The sequence below is a fragment of the Sciurus vulgaris genome, assembly GCF_902686455.1.
Source record: "Sciurus vulgaris genome assembly, chromosome: 9".
Classification (NCBI taxonomy): Eukaryota; Metazoa; Chordata; class Mammalia; order Rodentia; family Sciuridae; genus Sciurus; species Sciurus vulgaris.
This window is the reverse complement of record NC_136469.1, coordinates 90716090-90736173: the sequence shown is the minus strand read 5'-3', so window position 1 is coordinate 90736173 and position 20084 is coordinate 90716090. Positions and strand designations below refer to the sequence as shown.

At 32.6% G+C, this 20084-nt stretch overlaps 1 protein-coding gene across 4 annotated transcripts in view; it reads left to right on the top strand.

The window, feature by feature from the left end:
* Nucleotides 1-18767, top strand: part of YTHDC1 (YTH N6-methyladenosine RNA binding protein C1) — a 31346-nt gene extending 12579 nt beyond the window's left edge. The window contains exons 5-17 of one of the 4 annotated variants that reach the window (XM_079154229.1): nt 767-856; nt 1320-1373; nt 1989-2083; nt 3494-3602; nt 3685-3802; nt 8336-8420; nt 9454-9620; nt 12113-12195; nt 13500-13536; nt 13609-13672; nt 13782-13844; nt 15389-15523; nt 17748-18767. In XM_079154229.1, the coding sequence (XP_079010355.1) occupies nt 767-856; nt 1320-1373; nt 1989-2083; nt 3494-3602; nt 3685-3802; nt 8336-8420; nt 9454-9620; nt 12113-12195; nt 13500-13536; nt 13609-13672; nt 13782-13844; nt 15389-15523; nt 17748-17972 (1325 nt within the window). In that variant the 3' untranslated portion in view covers nt 17973-18767. The remainder of the gene's footprint in view (nt 1-766; nt 857-1319; nt 1374-1988; nt 2084-3493; nt 3603-3684; nt 3803-8335; nt 8421-9453; nt 9621-12112; nt 12196-13499; nt 13537-13608; nt 13673-13781; nt 13845-15388; nt 15524-17747) is intronic. The other 3 variants (XM_079154230.1, XM_079154232.1, XM_079154231.1) reach the window with 3 other exon arrangements.
* Nucleotides 18768-20084: the final 1317 nt, after the last annotated feature.

Below are 20084 nucleotides of genomic sequence, written 5' to 3'. Positions count from 1 at the left end.
CCAGCAGTAGCAGGATAATCCCCAGCAACTGGGAGGTCAAGGAAGGAGGATCTCAAGTTTAAGACCATCCTGGACAACTTAGCAAGGAGACCCTGTCTCAAAAAAAGGGCTTGGGTTTTAGATGTAGCTCAATGGTAGAATGCCTCTGGGTTCTGTCCCCACTACCCCACCACCCCAAAGATTTAGTCATGATTTTAAGTTAAATTAGAAAATAAGGAATCTAGGGAGGAAATGGTTAAAGGGACGAATGTAATGTGCATTGGCAATAGAAGGGAATCACTAATTTTGGTGGACCCCCACTCCCCGTTGAAAAGCTTTGGGTTCTGTTGCTCATCAAACATCTTAAGAATCAGAGTTGAAATTGTGAAAAGGATGGGTGCGTGGTTAAATAAACATAAGGACTTAGAACTGTACTACCTGGTACATAGGAGTAGTTACACTTGCTTTTTATAGTTTTTCCTCTTAGAAGTTTATTTTGGACTGACTGTAAATGTGGGGCAGTTAAGTACTTGATTTTCTGTTACATTCATATTTTTATTGATTGAAATTGTGAACGAGACAAAGTGTCCTTTATTTTTTAATAGTATTTGTAAACTGGAACAACTGAGAAAATAGAGGGGAATTAGAGAATAAGCAGTGACTAATACCTTAGACCTTTATGAGAACCAGATATATAATGATAACATTCCCATTTGAATACTTGTGTTCGTTTTCATTTTATGTTGTGACATTTTAAAACTATTGTTTGGAATTTTTTAATTTTTAGATGAGAAAAAGAAGGAAAGAAAGAGAGCTAGAGGCATATCACCAATTGTTTTTGATAGAAGTGGAAGCTCTGCATCAGAGTCATATGCAGGTAATACTATTTTACTCCTGTGATCATATCTGACCGATTCTAATGTAATCTGCTTTAGAAAGTGTGTGGAGGCTGTAGTTTAATGTGAACTTGTTGATGTCTATTAGTATTGATTTTTGGCATGTTCAGTGTAATAATTCTAGAGGAAATTAAGCTTTTTCTTATTTTAATCCTGTTATGTTACTGCTTAAGTGGAATTTTCACTTTTTTTTTCCTTGGAAGATGATGATTCAGTGACTAGTTTTCTGAGTGGGAAACTGTTCAAATATATTTTTAAAAAAATTCAAGCAACCCAAAAAAACAAAAACACTCGTACACATTGAGAAATACTATTTTTGTGTGTGTGGGTGCGCCAGGAAGAATAATTTGTCTTGAATGAGAATTTTATGTGACAAAGACTGTAGAAATTTTGTCTTATCTCTATTAAGCTCAATCTGAACAAATGTACTTTGGCTAAATACAGGTTCAGAAAAGAAGCATGAGAAATTATCATCTTCCGTTCGTGCTGTCCGAAAAGGTATCATTTAAATTTGAAATTGTTTTCATTGCATGCTTCATAAAGTCATTATTTTGCCTTATTGGTTCTCCATTAATAGTTGTTTTTAATGTAGTAATGTTCCGATATATTGCTTTAAGGAAAAAAATACCTTACATAGTAAGGTTCATGTTCCATGTCCATAGAAAGTTTCATATTCCTGCATATTAACAAGCATTTCAGGATATTTTAGTTTTTGACACAGTGAGCTGGTATGCGCGCGCGTGTGTTTATATATGTATATTTAACAAGTTTTAATGGTCTAGTATCAATCTTTGAATCTGATTAAAAAGTTTACAAAAAATTCAACAAAACTTAGTAGTCATTTTTATACTATAATATTATGGATCTGATATATCGGAACATCACTAGATTAGGTTTACATTCTTGCATAGTGCTGGTTGTTTTTTTCTTAGCTTTGCTGATATTACATGTTGTGGCTGAGCTTTTCAGATTGAGTGGGTGATTATTGAGTTTTAAAAGTTTAGCTGGGTTCTAGAGGTCTGATTTCAGTTAGTACAGTTTAAATCATTTTGTGTGATAATCATCTGTGGTTAATCAATTTGGATTTCTTTTTTCTCCCTCCCCTTCTCCCAGATCAAACCAGTAAACTCAAATATGTACTTCAGGATGCAAGATTTTTCCTCATAAAGAGTAACAACCATGAGAATGTGTCTCTTGCAAAAGCTAAGGTATTGTCATCAGTTCTGTTTAAATCGTCCTAATCTTGAATTTTTAAATTGAAAGGTAGACTTATCTCCAGTTTAATAAGTTATTGTGATTTTTATTAAAACCTTAAAGATCTACAACCCATTTTCCTCTCGGGGTCTGGTTTATGGCTAGCTAGGCAACTATTAGTAATCTGAGGTCCGAGTATTATAATTTGAGGAGACACAATGTTCAGCGTTGAAGGACTATGTATAATTCATACTGTTAAAGGTCTGTTTTTATTTCTATATCCAGTTGCAAATATATTGTACTTGTAATGCTTTTTTAACTTGTTTTTTGTTTTCATTGATGCTTTTATTTTATACCTTGAGCTTCTTTATAAAGCTAAACATTCCTTTATGTAGATTCTTTATATTTTTTAGAAGTTAAATTGCTTGGATTTAGAAGAAAAGGGTTAGCTTTAAAGTTCCACCCACGACTGTAGAAGATATGCCCAGTTCCTATAGGATATTGTGAACCTAATTTTCTTTTTTAAGAAATCTAAAATGTATTTGTATGTTATACCAGCTATTGTAATGTTTTGTAGTTCAAGGTTTTAATTGAGTAACAATATGTTCAATTGATCATCAGAACGTTGAACTAAACATTTTTCTAACTGAATTTTTGTTAGTATTAATATTCTTCTAAATGAAGTCCATTTGCAAACACAGGACAATACACCAAATATCCCATCTAGTAGTATATGTATTCTCTTACTCAGTGTAAGTAGAATTAGGATGAAGTAATTTTAAGCACTTAATATGCATTAGAAAATGTAGTTTGTGTGAGCTGAATTAGCTTTTGCCTTACTTTACCAATCCATCTCTTTTTATCTTTCATGAATGAAGTATTGGTTAAAATGTTTTCAGAAATCAGTAGACAACTACGTTTTAGTGTTTTAGGTCTAGGTGACTTCTTCAATCTATTGATATGTAAAAACTTGAATTTAAGTAGAAAAGTTTGAAAAATGTGAGAATTTGAAATTCATTCTATTTGGTTTTACTGATAATTATATAAAATTTTTTTTTAGATACACGATTTCAGGACGATGAACATATAAGTTATGATTAACAGCATGTATTTTACTAGAGTAAATGGTTATGATTTTAAAATAATACTGTGTAAAGTTTCATTATATAGAATTCCAGCCTTTAAAATTTATCCCCAGTTCTACTAGTTCCTTTAATGATTTTGTAAAGTTGGTAGTTTTCTCCTTTTTTTTTTTTTTAAGTTTTTCATGAGCTATTCCTACATTATTTTGACAGCTAATGAAAATAAGACCTTTCTTTATTCTAGTGTTGAATTTAAAGCACACTGAAGTCAGCAGCCTTTTCTCTTTTGTAACTATAACTGGGTTTACAGTTAATTTCAATTTGTGGTCTTTATTTTTATAGGGTGTGTGGTCCACGCTCCCTGTAAATGAGAAAAAATTAAATGTTGCATTCAGATCTGCACGGAGTGTTATTTTAATATTTTCTGTCAGAGAAAGTGGAAAGTTTCAAGGTAAGAATAAAAATAATTTGGACATACAGAAACATTAGTTATATTAGCATCTTCATATTATTTTGTGATATGATTCCCTTAGGGTTTGCAAGACTTTCTTCAGAATCACATCATGGAGGATCTCCTATACACTGGGTACTTCCAGCAGGAATGAGTGCTAAGATGCTGGGAGGTGTCTTTAAAATTGACTGGATTTGCAGGTAAATTTTACCCATTAGTGTAAATAATTAAAGTTGCCATTGTTTTGAATGGGCTGCCATTTGGGGATGTTAAAATTCAACAGTAATTTCATTTATTCTCTCATTCTTCTCCACCCTCTTTTTGGGGGGGGGGGGGGGGTGCTGGGGATTGAACCCAGAGCCTTGTGCTTGCAAGACAAGCACTCTACCAACTGAGCTATTTCCCCAGCACCCCCACCTTTTTTTTTTTTTTTTTTATGTCTTTCCTAGATGCTGTAAATCCATGAAATGTAGCAGTGTTAAAAACGACTTCACTTTCTCACTGCCTTCATATTCTCTTATAGGATGCAAAGATTTATTTATTGAAGAGTTTTGTGTATTTCAGTTGCTTGGAATATTGTCATGTTTGAAAATATAATGATTTAACATCATTTATTGTGGAATGGGGAAATAATTACTCTGACTTGGCTAATAATTTTGGCGATAATTGATGTAGTTTTGAACAATTAGGTTTTTTTAGGGAACTTAGCAGTTCATGTTTAGTTGAGTTTTTGATCTTTGAAGCAGGATTAAGAAAGGCTTAATTGTTTATGAGAAAAAGTCAGACTTATTTGAACACTGAGTTATTAATCATCATTTTTAGGCCCCTACCAAACCATCGTGCATAAACTGCTAATTATGTAAGTCAACTTTTCATGGCATGTACACATCTTGTTACCTATAAAATTGATTTTAAATACCTACAAAGCACTGTAAGAGTTCTTTGTTAAGTTAGGGTTAGGGTGCTGGATATTAATAAGAGTGCAATAAATGGTTAAGAAATAAGAGGAAAAATTGCTCTTTATATTCAGGAAAGCAACATGAGTATGGAAGCAATGGTGGGAGGAATATAGAGATTGGATAGGAACCTTTTTGTGTGTATGTGAGGTAGACAGGAAGAACAGAAGGTAAAAAGTGATGTGAACTACCCTCAAGTATGAATAGTGAAGAACGGTGAAAACACATGGGTAATGAAAGAGTAGGAATAGTGTGAGGGTGATGGTTGAGTATGCAAAAGAGTAGTCATCCCATCTTACTTTCTATAAGAAAAATATTAACGTCATCTAAATTTTCCTAAATAGAAAATTGGTTAAGTTAGTTTGTGTTTATCTCTTAAACATAATATTATATAGAAAAGATTGTTCATGTACCAACATAGAAAGATAAAACAAATTAAAAAAAATACATAGTTATACATAGTTATAATGTCAAAATGTAGCCTGAAGATAGTGAGATTTGGCATTATCCCTCTACTGTGTTGCCTCCTTGTGTAAAATTTGTTAGAAATTAGAGTTGTAATTATAAAGTATATGACAAGTTTTAGGGGAAACAAGTTGATGATGAATTTTTAGCAGAGCGATATTATTATTATTTTATTTGCGTGTTAGTGAGATTGTAAAGCCAAAGAAAACATTGTAAAATGTTTGGAAATGACGCTTTCTTGGGAAAAGAAACAAAATGATTATATCCATTTTTAAATAAGTTAAAGTGGATGTTTTGAAGGTTACTTGTATTAAGCTTTATTTTCTCATTGATAAGGATATTTATTTCTTAATTTTAGAAGATGAGTTTCATTTATTAATAATCTTTATTATTCCTCTTCATTGACTTAACTATTTTACTAACTTGTTTGAAACACATAGAGCAACAGAAAATATAAAGACAGACCCAAATAGTCTGTGGTACTAATATTGTGTGCAAAATTTTGGGTAGAAAGCTTTGGGCTCTTAACTGGTTTTTAGCAAATTTTAGATTCACCAAGAAATAACATTGTAAATAAGGCTTTCATTTTAATTTTTTAATCCTCTTAAGTTTCGTTCAAGTGTAATTGTGGAATACTTGACAGATTTGGAGGGCACTTGATATTTCCTTGGTATGTTCCAAGTGTAAGTTTTCTGTATGTAATGAGAATTACATTTGATTCTCCTGAAAATAAATTTTAATGAGTGTAAATGCTAAGGGCTTTGCTATAATAACATTGATTGCTATTAATATTCTTCCTTTTCAGATATGGTAGTCATTAGAGTTTTATTTAAATGCTCTGTGGATTTAATAACCAAATTCAAGTTTTTTGGGGGTGTAGTCCATGGACCACTTGTATCAATAGTGTCTGATTATTAAAATGCAGAATCCTGAGACCCCATCAAATGTGTGGAATCCCTAATGGCTTAGGTACTTTCTAGTCACATAAGAAATTTCAGACCAGATAAATGCATGTTACCAGATATGAAAGGCATAAAAAATGACTGATTTCAAGTTGCTGCCTGGATTTAGCTCAAAATAAGGTTTCACAGTTTTCTTTGATAAACTGGCTGAGATTTAAACTAATTTGTCCAAAGGGTGAGCAGAATCTCTTGAATCAAGTTAGAGCCAGGGCCACCAACGAATCTTGAGCCCAAATGATGCATCTGAGTTAGCACATGCCTCTACTTTAGATCTTGGGCATTCTATTACTAATACTTAAGTGAGAATAGTAATAATATGGTAACCTTCCTATGTTTTATTGGCTGAAGGTTTTCATTTTTTTTTCCTGTAATTGTTTTAAACTGGTAGGTAGTTTAGAAGAAAAATCTATTAAAATATTGGACAAAGTACAAATAAATATTGAGAGCTCTGCCTCTGGATATTTTAATCTTTTGGTATGTTCTTAAAGATAGTCTTTCTACGTGGAATAAAGGTTGGAGAAACTGTCTGCTGTTTATCTTATTCATCTTTATATGTTCTTTTTTTGAGCAGTTTCATTTGTGTTGTTAGGTACAGTGAAAATTCATTAGTTTGACATTTGTTTATGCATGAGTAAAACCTTTATCAACTGATATTTTTATTATTCCTTGGCAAATCACAAGTGCTTATTACGTGTCATCTTTGTGTTCAACATTGTTAGGTCGAAAAGTAGCTATGAAAATAACAAAATTCTTTTTAAAATTTGTTCTTTTTAGATATACATGACAGAAGAGTGTATTTTGACATATTATATGTACATGAAGTATAATTTAGAATCTTAATTTTAGGATTCCATTCTTGGTGTTGTACATGATGTGGAGTTTCACTGGTTATGTACTTGTATACTAACATAGGAAAGTTATGTTCAACTCATTCTATTGTCTTTTCTCTTCCCATCTCCCTTCCCTTCTCTTTCTTCCCCTTTGTCTAATCCAACGAACTTCTATTCCCCCCCTTCCCCTTATTGTATCAGAGAGAACATTCAGCCTTTGGTTTTTGGGAATTGGCTTATTTCACTTAGCCTTAGACCTTATGCCCTGTGGTGTATAGAACTTAGAGCCCCATGTTATCTGTGCTTAAGGTAATGCCTTTTAGTTTTAAGTTTATGACATAATTAGTACACATGTAGCATATGCAACTTCATGAATAATTTATTGTATAACTCAAGAACCATTCCATGAGTTGTGAATACTCCCTTCTTAATGAGGGAGCACACTTCCTTCCTGCAACACTGAACTTAGGAGAGGGACACTTGTTTTTCATTTGATGTTAAAGTTCAATTTCCTACTAGTTAATAAGTACAAGTGTTTGAATACACAAGGAGTATATTAAATGTTTTATGTGTCATTTCATTTACAAACTACATAAACAACAGTGATAGAAATAGTCATATCCTTATTTGTAAAACGAAGCAACTCGGGCTGTCGAAGCTGGGGTTTAAACTGTAAATTGTCTTGGTTCTTAATTAAGCCCATGCTTTCTGTGTGTGTGTGTGCACGTGTCCTTTTTTTAAACTTTTTATATTTTTAAGCCCATACTCTTAAACACTGTACAAAGGTTCTTGACTTAGTGTAGCTTGACTTCTTCGATGCATTTCTGTGAAAGTGATAATTATTCAGTGGAAACCATAATTCAAATTTGAATTTTGATCTCTTCTCAGTCTGATGATATTCTTGTTTTGCTAGATAGGTTGGTGAACTGTAGCTCCCAGCCAGTGTTGCAGTCATAAGGATAAATAACCAATACTCTATATTGTACCACATTGCTAAGCTGCATTTAGTAGGCTGGGTGTATTAAGTGCATATTCGACTTGAGATATTTTTTAATTTACCATGGGTTATTGGGATATAACCCCATTATATGTAAAGGAGTAGCCGGACATAGTGGCACACTTGTAATCCCAGTGATTTGGGTGTCTGAAGCAAGGAGGATCATGAGTTTGAAACTAGCCTTAGCAACTTAGTGAGACCCTGTCTCAAAATAAAAAAAAGAGGAGGTGCTGGGGATATAGTTCAGTGTCAAAGCACCTACAGTTTAATTCCCAGTATACAAAATAAATTAAAAACAGGCAAGGAACTTCTGTTTTTTGTTTTTGTTTTTCAAGGAAACTGAAGAACTTAGAAGGGTCTGTTTCTGGGGCTGTTTGTAGGGGATATGCTGTACTCTGTGGTTTTAAAACAACTTTAGTCACATTTGTCACAGTTTAAATAGGGGTTCAGTACTGTAGTAGTATAAGTATGATCCTTTTTGGGGTTTTACAAAAGAGTGTAATTGATACTGTTTTGTATTTAGGCGTGAATTACCCTTCACTAAGTCGGCTCATCTTACCAATCCTTGGAATGAACATAAGCCAGTAAAGATTGGACGTGATGGACAGGTTTGTTGTTTTGATTAATCCTTTAAAAACATAAATTTGACTAACTGTATTAGAAATCTTGACATTTTAAACCACTTTTGAAGGGAATGAACTATGAAAAACTAAGGGGGGAAATATTCTTATTTGGAGTTTATGATAATGATTTAACTGTTCAGGAAGATAGCTATGTTGAAATATAGATAGCTTTATTTGGTACTTTCATTGATAAAAGGAAAATGATCAAAGTGGTGTGTTTTAACTTTTTTCATAATATTGTCATTTTTTTAACAGATTCCACACTTGTATAACATGTTTTAGAATGGTCATTTAACATCTTTGCTGAAGTTTTTTTTTTTTTTTTTGCTGAAGTTTTTTTTAATAGAAAGTAGACTTCTGAAAAGTCACACGCACACACATACACACTCAGATGTTAAAGTCTAAAATTGTATGTAGTGATTGAAAAGAAATACAAACCTTTGACCCTCATAAGCTCTCATAGATAACAATAAGTAGTATGTTTTCATCCTCAAAAATGAAAATGTTGGTAGTTGAAAATAAGACTAAAGTTTTAAAGTTTAGTCTGCCTTTGTAGTTAATCTATTTCAGTTTATTAATTGAAAATAGCATTGAATTTTTAAATGTAAGTTTGTCTGCCTTTGTAATTATTCTGATAATTATCAAAGTTGTTAGCACACACACTAACGTGTATTTTTCCTTTACTGTATTAAGATTGATGGCTTTGTCCTGATATTTTTGTATTTTACCCAAAGAAAATCCTTTGATTTTAGAGGATGATTGTTAAAGAGTTAAGCAGCGGCATTTGTGTATTTTACTGTGAAGATTCTACACTTTTAATTTCTACCCTTCATGAAATACTTTGAGAAGGTTTTCTGAATCTTTCATAATACTTTTTGATATTTTACTGGAATCTCATTATCATCAGCCTTGGGAAGGAATCCTCCAAGTCAGTTTTTGTTCTTTTACATCAGGAAAATGCAGATCTTAAAAGGGTTCTCCTGTTTTTCTCTTAAAATTTGCTACTTTCCTATTCCAGGAAATTGAACTTGAATGTGGAACCCAGCTTTGTCTTCTATTTCCCCCCGATGAAAGTATTGACTTGTATCAGGTCATTCATAAAATGCGTCACAAGAGAAGAATGCATTCTCAGCCCAGATCAAGAGGACGTCCATCCCGTCGAGAACCAGTCCGGGATGTGGGAAGGTTAGAAACGTTCTTTGGACTGATAATAGGCACATGTATCAGGATAACATGATGGAGGAATTTGATTCGTCAAAAGTTTTTCCTGCGGTAAAGAAGAAAGAGAAAATCCTCAAATCAAGCTGCATGGACTAGTTTGTGGCTTCATTGAGGATTTCACATGGTCACCTTGGTCTCAGTCATTTTTCAAGAGGAAAATGGGGATCTTTCCTTATGCAGAAAAAATTATTTGCTAAACAGTGATAATCAGTTTAGATTAGTTAGTACTCTGATAACACAATACACAAGTGAAACGAGGTAGGCATTTGTTGCTAAGAACAGGCTAGAAAGGAGGAAGAGGCGGAAGTCTTTATTTGCAAAAATTGTTAATATTTTGTAAAAAGCCCTTTCTTTCAGGTGTGTCTCTGGATAATCATTATCAGATATGGGACTTTTATAAAGGATCACTAATATTTTTTCAGAAGATGACGCCTCATTTAGAGGATAAAATATTTTAAGTTATTTTGATATTCAAGAAGAGCATTATTGGGACTGTTTGAAATTTTGTCACCGTGATGTGTTAACCCCATTGCCAAATATTCTCTAACATGTACCCAGTGAAATCATACATCTTGCCGAGCTTCTGAAAACCATAGGTTCTTTCCAAAGGGGATCAAGTGGCCCTGGGAGACCCGGCAACAAACCAAAACGAAGGGCTGTTGCTGTGTCTGTTTACAACTTTTCCAGATGCTGGCAGTACCTGTGGACTTAAAGTGTTTTTTAGAGGATCGCCATGGTTATTGATCACTACTTTATGAACTTAACAGCATTTTCCAGGAAAAGGGGGTTTAACTTGTTACAGAATTGGAGAGAAGTCTTTGCAAAGGACTGATTTAAGCCCTTCTACCCAACACCTTCCCCTGTATAGATTTGCATACAGCTAAATCTAAAATATTCTGCTAAAGACTATTGGATGTATGGTTGATGGGATGAAACCTTTGGTTAAGTTTCCTTTTTTGGAAACATCCTGCGGTAGGTACAGATAATACAACAAGAGCCCCATTTCATTGAGCTTAAAAAGGACACTGTCGAGTAGGTAGGAGGAAACCTGGCAGAGCCCCTTACTTTTGGCTTAAAAGGACTGAGCACCAAGATGTCTTTTGAAGTTTAAGCTAAGAGGTTTCCAGTGCAATACAGTTTGTACAAGTGAAGTTTTTACCTCAGTTTTGCAATGGACTGCAAACTATACTTATTACACCACTACACCTTCTCAAGCCTGCCAGGGCCTCCATTTATGTATGTGGCTTACAGCTTAAAGTCAGTAGTTGGACTACTATATGAACTGTTACTATCATGTTTTATACCGGTCGTAAATGCACTCCCCAAACTACAAGAAAGCGGTATGTTTATTTTTTAAACCAGCTTTTAATTTTCATAGTATTTATTGTAGATAAAACTGTTTTTATTCTGTTGGGGGTGGTTGGGATTATTGCACTTTGCAGTTTGAGTGAACTTGTATTGCAAACGTTAATAAAAGCAGTCAGTGTTCAGAGAAGTAGCTGAAAAAGCTAGTGATGCTAGGTTATTATAGTTTTTATTTGACATTAATGTTAAAAAGACAAAATTTACTAATTTTTTCTAAAATTTTGTTTAGCTCTTTATTAATGCCAAATAAATTGCAGTGTATTTTATGATGTTACATTAACCATCAAGATTTATGAAAGACAATAAAGAGCAACCCTCTGCAAACAGTAAAATTTCACCTTATAAAGAATATACTTTGAACTAGTTTCATGAATTCTGTTAAAGCTTATGAGCATTACTGGCGAATTTATATTGTCTCTGGAAAAAAATTCCCTTAATTTCTTAATGTTATTAAATATAGAAAGAATAAATGCTATTAAGAAATACTGAGAAATTAGTTTTTCAAAGTACTAAGATTTTATTTAGAACTTTCCTGTACCGTAGCTTCCTAAATACTACTTTCTGTGTGATCATATGAAAAGTGTAATTTGTGCAAAGCAGAGGGAAAATATTTATGCAGTTCTTAATTTTGTTTAGACTTAGACTAAAATGACATTAATAACTTTAAATACATAGATTTTAGATATACTTATTGTATAATGATGGTATGATTCCCCCACCCACCCACCTTTCTTTTTCACCTGAATGGTGGCTTTATTTGAGAAAGTGTTTTGTTAATCTGGATATATTTGTTTAGACTTCTAAAATAATGATTTACATGTTTTGATCAGATTACTCTTTGTGGCTGTCTCATCATAGCATGATATTGCAGAGAATGCCTACTCCCAGTGGTACTTTCAAGGTTTGGTTTGTAGGAAATAGTTTGAAATTACAATTAAGAATTTTTAAGATAATTTGATTACAAAAAATTAATGTTATTTAAATGAAGTAATGGGCTATTCTTTGTACTTATCTCTGTCAAAAACTCTTGCTTTGCTGTTTGTTTTCCCAGCAGTTTTTGGTTTAATTTCTAATGTGTCTAATTTGTGTAGGCGTCGACCAGAAGATTATGATATTCATAACAGCAGAAAGAAACCAAGGATTGACTATCCCCCTGAGTTTCACCAGAGACCAGGTTAATATTTTATAATCCTGCAGATATTTGACTTAAAAATCATTAAACAAAACAAAACAAAACAAAAAATTTCTACCATAATCCTGTAGTTTTAAAAATGAAAACAATTTAGGACATGACTACTTAAACCTTAGGAAATTATTAATATTTCTTATTAGTAGTTCTTCCCCTGCTCTGTTAAGATTGTTTAATCTGTTCGAGTGTGAGTCATCATAATCTCTTAATTACCTGAAATTGCTAATTTTGCAAAAATGGAAATATATCTGCACATGGGTTCAAGATTTAAATGTAGTTAGGGTAAATAGTGACTGTATAGTTTATTATGTTTTTTGTTTCTGTGATACTTAGTGTTTTATTATGTTATATAGCTTTAATTGAAAATTGAAGTTATATTTTATTTTTTTAAATAAAAAAAGCTTCATAATTTTGCAGAAGAATGGAAAATATCTGGTTTGTAATCTAAATGCAGCTTTTCAGTTAGTCTACTGGAATTTTTATAAAATAATTTTTATTCAAGAAAGGATTTACTGACATTTTTATAAAAGAATTTTTACTCAAGAAAGGATATCATATTTAGAACACAGTGATACACTTGTAAAACTGGCAATTTGGGACTTGGCAGTATAGTGCTCTTCTATAATAAGTGGCTTGATGTAAGCCTTATTCCTTCCTAAAATGGGGTATCAAGTTGCAATAGTGCAAATAGATTTCCCCCATTAACATGGCAACTCAAATATTTTTATGCTTTGGTTTGCTGGCTTTTTAGTAAAAGAAGCTGGGGAGAAGGATATTTATTTTCTCTTACCGTGGTTTTTTTCATTTAATATGTATACATATTCATTTTTGCAACTTTTGCAATTTGTTTCCCTCCACTTTTGAGTTCCCGTTTTTAAAAACATCTGTGGTTTACTTAGCAAGGACTGTATGTATTCAGTGTGAAAGGTAAATATTTGCTTTAAGAAAATCCTGTTACAGTTTCCTCAAGATAGTTCCTCTTCTCTTTACCTTTCCTGTGGTACACAATGAAGAATTTTTTTCCGTGGCAGGATTTGGGCCATGAATGTAGAAGATGCATATGAAAACCTCTCCAGTAGTTTACAATTCTGTGATATCACTAAGTTAGCTACTTCCTAGATTATCTCATTATCTAAGAAGAAAATTTGAAAATGGAATAATAATAATAGCAGCACTTAAAATACATATTTTATGGAAAGTATTAAAACAAGTGGTAAGGAAGGCTTAATTGTAGTGCCATAATAAAAATATATAAATTTGATTTACTAAAATGCTTGATGTTTGAACAGGGTATTTAAAGGATCCACGATACCAGGAAGTGGACAGGTAAGTTGGGTTCACTCTTGCTTAGCTTTAAATTACATTCTTGGAACTAGTTTATGAATTACCTGAATTTAGTTTCACAAATCTTATTCCCAACAGACGATTTTCAGGAGTTCGCCGAGATGTGTTTTTAAATGGGGTAAGCATTACCTTTTATATATTTAATGTAGATAAAAGCAGGGTCTGATTTGTTTTGTAGTCCTGGGATGATTCTTATTCATTATTGACATTATCATGTTTTATTTTAGTCCTACAATGATTATGTGAGGGAATTTCATAACATGGGACCACCACCACCGTGGCAAGGAATGGTTTGTATTCTATTTTTTTCACTGAATTTAATTTGCAGTTCCTAATGTTTTTAGTGCTTCCTTGTAACCTGATGATTATACTTATCTGTTAAGAGACTTAAAATACAAATCTTGAGTAAATTGCATGCTGTTTGTAAAGCTAAGGACTAAAGAGTATTATTTGTGTTAATAATCTAAGCATAATTGAGATGCGTATTTTAGGGTATTATGGTTAGTGTGAACTGCCTGGGTTTAGATATATTCCCTTCTCTTTCTAACTCTGACCTTGAATAGATTTCATAATGTATCTCTCTCATTTGTAAAATTCTAATCTTTGGCCCATCAAACCTATTTAATACTCTGTGCAGGGCAGTACTTGCTTTAGGTATACAGTGGTGAATAAAATGGACATTATGCCTGTCCATTTATAGCTTAACATTTAATGAATAGTATCAGTTTCATAGGATTGTTGAGAAGGTAAATTTGCCAGAGACACCTAAATTTAGTATAGCACCCACTCTGATACTCAGTAAATTTAGTTTTCTATTCAAGATAAGATTGGTTAAGTTCTGAGAGTTCCTGATTTTTAATAATTTCCATTCTTTAAGAATACTGGATGTTTTAACTTTTTATTTTAAATGTTATGTGACCTCTTTATTTGACTTTTGTTTCACTTAAGATACAGAGTTTTATACTACTGTATAGAGAATTTGAGATTTCTTTCCTTTGGGGTCTATGAAAATAAATTAAAATATTTAATATATGAGGTTGATATTATGAAAGTAATTTTTGTGCTTTATTCATTTTATAATGGCATTCAAAGGATCCTTGTCTTCTGGATTTGTTTTTTGAGAATAGATTTGTGCGTAGTGGTTAAACAGGAGGTAATGGGTCTCCTGATGATGGTCTCGAGAATGCTCTGGAAGCAGGTGTTCAGATGGAGAGATCCCTCATTACCATGTTCACAAAGAAACACATGACATTTGAAGTTCTTTTAAAAATTTTGTGACTCAAACAGGACTGGAGACCCCAAAAATACTCTGATGAACAATAGTATCAAGTGCATCATCAAGTGATGATCCATGATTTTTGTACTAGGATGCTTGATGTACCTGTGGTGCCCTTAACTACTAGCACGTGACTGTAGGCAGGTTACTTGGTGCCTCTTTTTTTTTTTTTTTCTCCCATCTTATAAACTAAGAATTTTTACCTATCTCATAGATTTTTCTGTGACAATTAAATGAGCAATATTTAAAGTGCTTTAGGACAGTACCTGGCTCTTAGTAAACACCATGTGTTTGCTCTTTCTATTAGAATTTAAATGATATAAGTAAAAAAGTATAAACATGTTGAAATCTTTAAAGATGTGTGACTAGAGGAATTATCACAAATATTTTGTTTTCAACAAACAGGATATTTTGAAGAACCTTAATGCCTTCAAAGTAAATGGCTAGTATAAAAAATTAAATTATTTGGGGTTGGTGCTTTGGGTGGGGTATTTCTAAAAATGGCTTATTTTCAAGGATATTTGGCAGATTCTAATGGAAGTGGTTTTCCTTTTTTAGCCCCCTTATCCTGGAATGGAACAGCCTCCACACCATCCTTACTATCAACACCATGCTCCACCTCCTCAAGCCCATCCCCCTTACTCAGGACATCATCCAGTACCACATGAAGCAAGATACAGAGATAAACGAGTAGTAAGTGCATGAGAATGCAAAGGTGTGAGGGAACTACTTAGAATTCTGTAGGTAATTTAAATGTGGGGATACCATATTATGTTTAATGATAAACCATTTTATATTCTTTACACTGTTTTGGAGTAACTTATAGTCTTTTTTATTAACAATGACTAATGAATAAATAAGCCTTTGGATTAGTGAGACAGACATTTCTTTTGCTAATCAAATCAAAAACTGCTTAAGTTGGAGTAACTCCTACATGTATAACTTAGATAATATCAAAAATAAATAGTACCTAGGATATTTTTTTTCTTCACTGAGATCTTAACTACAACTATGTAATTAAAATTATTACTAGGTATTTCTAAGATTTTTGTATATTCTTTCTCAGTTTTTATGGTGTTGATGGTTTATCTTAACAGATAATCTTAGAAGAATAACTCTTTAGTAATTGGCTCTGATAATTATATGATTATTCAATGTGCTTGATGTATAAAAGTTTTTTTTTTTTTTTTAATCACCAGAATAAACGAAAGCTAATCTCTACTTCTGAGCTTTCCAGGTTTTTATTACATGTAGAGTAGACTTTTTTTTATTCCATTTTATTTTAAAAATTTATTTTTCTGTTTTTGGAGTTAGTTTTTTTCATTTGTTTATTCTTTTTAGTTACATGTGACAGTAGAGCACATTTTGACATATTTATACAAACATGAAGTACATCTTTTTCTAATTAGGATCCCACTTAGTATTTTTTAAAAGTGGAAATTGTCTTCTGGTACTTGCTGGAATGGTAATTATGCTTGTAAGTTTGATAGTTTTAATTGTTTAAAAAGGATAAAAATAGTGTCATCCCCTGCCCCCCAAAAAAAATCTTGTTAGGATGAGGAGTTTGTGCAGGGGCCAAGCATCTTTTATCTTCTCACTAAGATGAAGAACATACACATTCTAGTTGACCAGGATAATATATTCCTAGCCCATTTTTGAGACTTTGTTGTCATTTCTTATCCTTATAAGATAGTAATCATTCAAAATAAAATCTTAAACAGGACCTTTTAATATTACATAAACTTATTTGAGAATTCTAATGAATGGACTTGAAAGTGGTGGACTTTTTTCAGTTAAGTCACATAAAAAACTATATAGAACTATGTATGATGAAATCTTAGTTGAGTAGACGGGTTGTGATAGCTTAAAAATGTGTTTGTAAGTGATAGCCGGATTTTTAAAATAAGTCTTTCTAAGATTCTTTTACTGAAGTATATTTGTACTTTTTAAGAAGTTATGTTTTATGGAATTTTGTGGTAGGTTTTTAAATTAATGTGTATGTATACATTCATTATGCTTATGTAACATTCACATATTCCTTACACATGAAAGGTACTATGGGATTGTGTTTTGAACCATATGTTCTGCACATTTAAGCTGACTTGAAAACAAAACATTGAATAAATAAAGGTGAACTGATGATTACACAAATGGTATGCCTTTACGCCATGTACAAACAGAGAAACAACATGTATCCCATTTGTTTACAATAAAAAAAATACATTATTAAAAAAAAAAGGTGAACTGAGAACTGAGAGTAGAAAGCTTAAACTAGAGCAGGGGTCAAGCTTTTAAAAGTAACCATAACTTTTACTTTTACTTTGTTGTTCACCTTACCCTTAATTTTTCTCTTCATCCTTCAGTGCATTGTTAGCTCTGTGTGTGAAAGACTTCTTAGTCTTACTAAAGTGCTTATTTTCTTACAGTTCATCAAATTTCATGAATTATTTGTAAATAATTTCATCTGTAAATTGTCATTAACAGTTTAGTTTGAAAAAAATCTGGAGCATAAGACTTCTTAGATCCACCTTAAGAGGGCAGAGTTAAATATTTTGTAGAGTTCAAGGAAGATAAAAAGGGTTAGTCTGTTGTATAAAAAAACATTGACAATGTTTAGCATAATGGGTAAATATGATGGTTGATAGTCATGACCAGGAGTTTATTTTGGCCTAAATCTCATTAAAGGGATAGGTAGAAGAATCATTAAACTTGAATAGGAAATTGCATGAAGAGGCTTGAATTACCTGTGGCAAATGTCTAATTAGTGAGCCATCAGGATTCTTTTTCTCTGAACAGTTAAAATATATGTTCTGTGAATTAATTCATTATTACATTTTTCTAAAATCTTCCTCTTTGCCAGTGCTTTTCAAACATTTGGCATTTTTAGCCCAATTTGTTCCTTTCTTCCCTTCTCTAGCATGATTATGATATGAGAGTTGATGATTTCCTTCGTCGCACACAAGCTGTTGTCAGTGGTCGGAGAAGTAGACCCCGTGAAAGAGAGCGGGAGCGAGAACGAGACCGCCCTAGAGATAACAGAAGAGACAGAGAGCGAGATAGAGGACGTGATCGAGAAAGAGAAAGAGAGCGATTATGTGATCGGGACAGAGACCGAGGGGAGAGAGGTCGATATCGAAGATAATGCGCTTTTGGAATCTCTGAAGATAAAAAAAAAAAAAAAAAATCTTTTTTTTGTTTTTTTTTGTTTTTTTGTTTGTTTTTTTGGTGTGTGTTTACAAGTAGTAAATTTATTTTCAGCTGTCTACTTAAAGTCCATTGTGTAGAAGGATTTATTATTACCCCCCTTCGTTCCAAGCATGCAGTATAATAAGAACTGGAAAAATTCAAATCCTCCAAAAATGCACAGTTGGCAGTTAAGTTGACACTTTTATTGGGGCAGAATGGAACAGTCCAAGAATGTAGATATTGATTCATTCTCCAAAAATGTTCATCTTATAGCTTATTCATCTAGTTATATTTTTTTGTTCGTTTTCTTTCAGATCTTGATAACTGCCATGGTATTTTGCTTTGAAGTGTTTCTACATGTAGTTGCACATGGTTCAGTAAAAATAATGCTGCTATCAAGTATGCAAATCTTGAAGTATGATGGTTTGACTATATGGCAGTGTTGTAGCAGCCTCTTGGTTTCTCTTTTCCCCTTTTTTTAAAAAAACTTATAAAGTCACTTTTTATTTTTCTTTAGTCTTCAATGATGAGAGCAATATTATGAAGACATTGCTATCTAATTTTTAATCTTTTTAAAGAAAAGATTCCTATGTTCAGTAGCATGGTTGATGCTATTGTTTAGCCTTCCCCTCTAAACTGTATACATTGGCTTGGAATGTTCACAACTTGCGTGTGTGGCAGCGGAAGATAATTCCCATATTCTACATTGCTACTGTTTTGTATAAAATAAATTGGTAAAGATTGACACTTACCTGTTGTTACTTTTTTCTTGTCTGATTGCCAGTTTATCCTATTATACATTAGTAGACATAAAATAATGCTTTCTCTAAAATAAGAATTTATGCAATATGGTAGAATTATGTTGGTATTTTGGTTAAGTTTATATATCTGGTAACATTTTTGGTCTACCATGATCACTGATTTGTTCTCTTATTCATTTTAGATTTTCTGTTTTTGTCTTCTATAAGTGAAGTACTTTGTAGAGTTTTCTATTTTACTTCCTAAATGGACTTAATATTTAGCCCTTCCACAGTTATTTTCATATATTAACTGTCAGTCCCTCCCACTGGAAATAAGCTGTAACAGAAGTAGAGCCACATAACAGTTTATTGAAGAATTTTTTGCATTTCAAGTTCTTGATTTATATATGAAATTTTGTCCTGTATAAAGTTGAATTTTAAATGTTTGACTACTTTGTTTTGTTTTTTAAACAGAGTCTGTGCCCCAAGACAATAAGTTTTACATTAATCTGTATTTATTGGCCTGACAAGGAGAACATAGAGCTTCATTCTTGAATATTTAAAAACTATACTTTTACTGCCTTCATATTCATATCAGCATTTAGAATATTTTCCTTGCACTTACATAGAGTAAACTTATTTGCCTATGTCAAAAATAAAGCCTGCAGATTTATGTTAAATCTATGCAGTGTGGTTCAGGAAAGTACATTTGACTATTTTTAAGGAAACCATGGTTCTATCTTTGGAATTGCCATTTGTTTGATTTGGATAGTTGGTGGTGGTAAAAATGCCTTGGCCACTCCTATAGGATATTTAGATCTTTCCTTGTTTTAACATTAAAAGTCTTGAGTTCTTGAACATGTCAGGTGTATATGTAGTAGAGGAAGAAAGAAATGTGAATAGTTGTGAGCACTTTTCCAACAATGTTAGGATTCCCTGACCCCAAGGTAATGTTGGTTTTGACACACAGAGATAATTTTTCCTTTTTTTTTAAGGTACCAGGAATTTAACCCAGGTCACTTAACCACTAAGCCACATCCCAGCCTTTTTTCTTTTTTCTTTTGGAATAGAGTTTTGCTGAGTTGATTAGGGCTTGCCTAAGTTACTGAGGTAGGCCTTGAACTTGGGATTGCCTTCCTCCTGCTTCTGCTCCTGAGTTATTGAGATCACTGGCATTGCCACCACATTCAGCTTATATGATTTAAAATTTTTCTTGTTTAATTTGGATAGGAAATACTCCTAAGGCAGTTGGATGCACAAAAATTGAAGCGTATGGAACAGAACTGTCCCAAGCTTAGATCCCAAGTTCCTAATAGTAGGGATAGGAA